General features: G+C 51.5%; 1 protein-coding gene across 1 annotated transcript in view; it reads left to right on the forward strand.

The window, feature by feature from the left end:
- The window catches only part of RASIP1 (Ras interacting protein 1), a 13,693-nt gene extending 8,572 nt beyond the window's left edge, over positions 1-5,121 (forward strand). The window contains exons 6-12 of the mRNA XM_011374627.2: positions 599-636; positions 858-1,009; positions 1,122-1,225; positions 2,468-2,711; positions 2,917-3,089; positions 4,004-4,151; positions 4,731-5,121. Of these exons, the coding sequence (XP_011372929.1) occupies positions 599-636; positions 858-1,009; positions 1,122-1,225; positions 2,468-2,711; positions 2,917-3,089; positions 4,004-4,151; positions 4,731-4,930 (1,059 nt within the window). The 3' untranslated portion in view covers positions 4,931-5,121. The remainder of the gene's footprint in view (positions 1-598; positions 637-857; positions 1,010-1,121; positions 1,226-2,467; positions 2,712-2,916; positions 3,090-4,003; positions 4,152-4,730) is intronic.
- The last annotated feature ends 190 nt before the right edge of the window (positions 5,122-5,311 follow it).

Genomic DNA, 5,311 nt, shown 5'->3' on the forward strand with positions numbered 1-5,311 from the left:
GGATTAATCCTCTGTGCTTGAAGACAAGGCAGTACCTGCTTTCGTAGCTGTCGGATAATGGCAGAACCCATTCTGGGAGTTGGGAGAGCGAGGCATGGGGCACAATATATGCCAAAATCTAAGTGTGAGAAGCAGCCTTTGGATGAAAAATTGCAAGAGACGATCGCGAGAGGTGGCCCCAGGGTCAGCTCATTGGGTCTGAAGCCTGGAGCAGCGGTGGGCAAGACCATTCCCAGAGGAGAGGGAGGAGGAACCCACTAGACCTACAGAGAGAAGCGCCAGGGAGAAGCCCCGGGTGGGGGGCGGGGAGACGGTTACATACTAATAAGCTCAGGGCTGTTAGGAGATTTAGGAAGTTTCTTGGGGGTGAGAAGTAACTCTAGGTGAGCAGAAGTGGACCTGAGGGAGATAAACCACTCATAATCATGTGTTTTAAAAGAGAAGAGGAGAGACCATTCGGACACTTGAGAGTTAGAGTCCATCTGAAAAGTAAGGAGAGTCTCTGTCAAAAAAAGGTGCTTCCGGAAAAACCAGGGTATACCTGGCAGGCCTTCCGCCCCATCCTCCTTACCTTCATTTTGATCTTATCGTTCTGCAGGAAAAGATTAAAGAAATTGGAGACCGTCAGCCAGAGAAGTAAGAGAAATTCTGGGGAGAAGGACCTAGTGGGGTGCAGGGGTTGGGACGCGCAGTCAGTTCAGTGTTCGCCCCACTCGCGTCTTAGTGCAAGTTTCTGCTCTTTCTTCCTTGGGACTCGACTTTTCCAAGGAAGTCAATCCCCAATTCGACCCACATCTCGGGGTTTGGACACTGTGGTGGGTTGTGCAAGGATCACGGGTCCTTTCCTCCTTCCACAGCCACCCTGAGGGGGTCCCTGAGGTGCCTTTGACTCCCGAGGCTGTGTCCGTGGAGCTGCGGCCACTCATGCTGTGGATGGCCAACACCACAGAGCTGCTGAGCTTTGTGCAGGAGAAGGTGCTAGAGATGGAGAAGGAAGCGGACCAGGAGGGTGAGCTCAGGCCCAGGCCTGTCCAAGCCCCGTGCCGTTCCCCGCACCTGGGGACCTGGGCTCCTCCCTGCCAGCCTCTGGCTCCCCCTCTCACCCCCAGGCCTATCCTCAGACCCACAGCTCTGCAATGACTTGGAATTATGTGACGAAGCCATGGCCCTCCTGGATGAGGTCATCATGTGTACCTTCCAGCAGTCTGTCTACTACCTCACCAAGGTTGGCCTTGACCCTTGCTTCCTGTGTGGCATAACCTCACTTCCCATTTGAACCACGTCACGTTGCTCTGATGTCGCTTCCTATTTGACCTCACGATATTTCCTGTTTCTCTGACATCACCTCCCATTTTGCTGTTCTGACACCATTTCCTGTTTGAACCTCCATCGCTTCCTACCTTTCTGGCTTCTCTTCCTGTTTCTGCAACTATCTGCTCTTAATAGTCTGGCCTCGCTAACTGGCTATATTGCCATTAACATTCTCGCAAGCATCCTTTTTCTAAGTCCACTATTCAATCACTGATAAGTCAGATGATTGATGATAGATAGAGAGAGAGATAGATGGTATATATAGATCAAATAGTGTAAGTCAGATGATTGATGATAGATAGATAGAGAGATAGATGGTATATATAGATCAAATAGTGTTGGGCACTGTCATTTAAACGTCCTATTTAATCAGGCCTCACTTCCTGTGTTTGCTGACTTCACTTCCTATTGCTCTGAATTCACTCTCTTTTGGGAGCCACAGGTGTTTTTCACCCCGGAGTGCCCATCCTACAGGACCTACCTGCTGCTCCATCGCCATCTTTGACCTTAATACTGTTTCTTGGAATTCTCAGGGTTTCTGGCTGATGATGGGCCTGAGTCCCTCTCTGTAAAGTGAAAGGGGATCTTTTGGGACAGATAGTCTGTGTTCCTTGAGGAGCCTTGATTTGGGGAGCCCTTTCCTCCAAGCCCTTACATCCGGTACATCTCTGCCGAGTGTGGTTTTATTTCATTTCTGGCTCTGACCTCATTTCCTGTCCTTGGCCTGATCTCACTTTCCACTGGCTAACTGCCACCCCACTTCTACTTCCTGACTCTCTATTCTTTTTCTTTCCTTCGGGAATTCTGGATAAATAATTCTTTGACCGAAGGGGGCCTCTTTGTTCAGTATCCTTTGTCCTCCTCGAGCTGTCTTTGTTGAGAAACTTTAAATCCGGTAAGGCACCAGAGGTGGTCTTAAAAATACCCAAGAAACTTCTGGAAAGCCTTTCTTAAGACTTGAGGTATCCCAGGCCTGACGAATGCTAGAAACCCAACTGGAAAGTAGGAATTTGCTTATGGAGACCTCTAGGGTGTAAAATGGACTACAATTCCCAGAAAACTTTGGTGGTGCTTCCGAGTGTCTTCATGGCCTACCAACCTGAAACTTCTAGAGATTCCAGTCTGATCGCTCTCGTTTGCATCTCTATCTCCTCAGACTCTGTATTCAACGCTGCCTGCTCTTCTGGATAGTAACCCTTTCACCGCTGGGGCGGAGCTGCCAGGGCCCGGAGCAGAACTGGAGGCCATGCCGCCGGGCTTGAGACCCACCCTGGGCGTGTTCCAGGCAGCCCTGGAGCTGACCAGCCAGTGCGAGCTGCACCCGGACCTCGTGTCTCAGACTTTTGGCTACTTGTTCTTCTTTTCCAATGCATCTCTTCTCAACTCGCTGATGGAACGAGGTGAGGGTGGGACCGGGAGGGAGCAGGGAGGCAGAGACAGGATCCACTGAGACTCACGTCAAGTCGGACACACCACTGTCTCAGGCCTCACCTTCTGGGACTCTGGAGAACCGGCTCCCTATCCCAAGCTGAAGGACAGGAAGGGCCTGGCGGGCAGGAGTGCGGGGTGCAGGCACCCATTGGCCCTGCTATCATTTTCCCACAGGTCAAGGCCGACCTTTCTATCAATGGTCTCGAGCCGTCCAAATCCGAACCAACTTGGACCTTGTCTTGGACTGGCTACAGGGGGCTGGGCTGGGTGACATTGCCACTGAGTTCTTCCGGAAACTCTCCATGGCTGTGAACCTGCTCTGTGTGCCCCGCACCTCCCTGCTCAAGGTGATTTTTGACCCCTGACCTCTGACTCTTCAGTCATCCTCTATTCAGCTTACCCTTGGATCTTCCCTTGGACTCCAGGTTGTTCTCAGTCCCAGCTCAGACACTGTGGATGAAGGAAACCAGCAACAGAAGTGTCTAACCTGGGTTACACCTGAATCCCAATGGGACTTATTAATAGTAGTTCCCAGGGCCCCCTCCCTCAGACACACTGATTCAAGAAGTCTGGTATGAGACCAAGGAATGTGATGGTTAAAACATTCGTTGAACATAAACTACATGCCAGATACTGTTTACCACTTCTAACGGAATGCTGACTAAGCCCCGTGAAATAGGTTATTGACGATTTTTTTTTTTTTCAGACAAGGAAACTGAGAATTAGGTAGGATAATTCACTCGATTTCATTTATTTATTTTTACTTGTTGAACTTTTACAGAGCATTTAATAAGCACCAGGCAGTGTTCTAAGAACTTTATAATCTTGCCATATTGAATCTCATAACCACCCTAGAAGGTAGCCCCTCATCTCCCCAATTTACAGAGAAGGAAAGTGAGGCACAGTGACTTGCCAGAAGGTAGTAAGTCAACCGGCTGGAGTTCTTGAACCCAAGCAATCCGGGTCCAGAATCTCTGCTTTTAACCACACTGATGATTCTGATGCCAGCGAGGGTAGGTGTAAAAATTTTCAAACAGATAACAAAAAGTGGCCACGGTGGAATAGTAACTCCCCAAGCACACGTCATCAGCTTCGATAATATAAACGAATGGCTGATTTTGCTTCCTCTCCACCCCTGCCTACTCCTATCTTTATTTATTCTAAAGCAAGTCACATTTTTTCTTTGGACCCACCCACTTCATGGAGGCCTCCCACACAGAGTTTCTCAGACCAAAGATTTCTCACCTCATCTTCCCACCAGGCTTCATGGAGCAGCCTACGAACTGACCACCCCACACTGACCCCTGCTCAGCTCCACCATCTGCTCAGCCACTACCAGCTGGGTCCTGGCCACGGGCCACCGCCTGCTTGGGACCCTCTGCCTACAGAGAGAGATGCTGTGGACACAGGTGAGAAGAAATGGGGACAGAAGCATTGGGACAGAGGCATTGGGACTATCAGCTTTACTCTGTCCTCAGGCCCTAGGAATCCATAGCCCCAGCCCTTTCCTCTTTCTGACCCAGGATTTTGGACCCCTAGTCCTCTCCTCCTCCAGGAGGAACTCAACCCTTTTCTCCGCCAGGGTACAGGAGTTCAAGGCCCCAGCTCCTTTTTTCCTAGGGGGGTCAGCGCCCCCAAGCTTCTTCCTCCCACAAACTACCCTCCCTATTATCTGGAAGTCCCGGCTCCAGGCCCCTTCACTCGAAAGAATTCGTAAAACCAAGTAAAACTTTGCCCTTCCGTTTCATGGACCCAAGAACCATACTCCATCGGCCGTTTCCCAGGTAACGGTGGCCTTTCATAGTCTGAACTACAACTCCCATGATGCTTGCGGACTCCAAGTGTTGCATTCGCGTGGACCCCGCTCCAGGAGTTGTTGGGGGTTGAAGTTACTCCTTCCTTCGGACGCGAGGCAGCCTCGGCTCTTTCCGACACTGCTGCCTGATGCCCATTTTCAGGATTTAACTTCGTCTTCTTCGCCCTCATAGGGGACATCTTCGAAAGCTTCTCCTCCCATCCTCCCCTCATCCTGCCTTTGGGCAGCTCGCGCCTGCGCCTCACGGGTCCCGTGACGGACGACGCCCTACACCGTGAACTGCGCAGGCTCCGCCGCCTCCTCTGGGATCTTGAGCAACAGGAACTGCCGGCCAATCACCGCCACGGGCCTCCCGTGGCCACGTCGCCGTGAAAACCAATAGCAGACGAGCGCGGGAACCTTAACGAGTCCTCGGGTTCTACTCAGCGCGGAGCCTTCTGGGAGTTGTAGTTTTTTCCCCGCGTGGAATGCTGGGAGTTTGCGTTTTCTGGTCGGTGAGGATGGGACCGTGGGAAGATGGGCTTGGGGTTTGAGTGCCAGGAGCAATAAACCTATCTGTGGTATTGGCGACGCCTCTCTCGTTGAGACCGGGGAGCGCTAGTGATGATGGTTTTCTGCGGAATACTTGCCTGGAGCCTTGGGCTCCTGTCGAGTCCGAGGAGGTATTTATAGCCACGGCCTCAGCTTGCCCTTTTGCACGTAATCCAACCCAGGAGCACCGCAGCGTCCCACGAATCTCAGGCCAGAGCTCGA

Source organism: Pteropus vampyrus, unplaced genomic scaffold (genome assembly GCF_000151845.1).
Source record: "Pteropus vampyrus isolate Shadow unplaced genomic scaffold, Pvam_2.0 Scaffold250, whole genome shotgun sequence".
NCBI classification, from domain to species: Eukaryota; Metazoa; Chordata; class Mammalia; order Chiroptera; family Pteropodidae; genus Pteropus; species Pteropus vampyrus.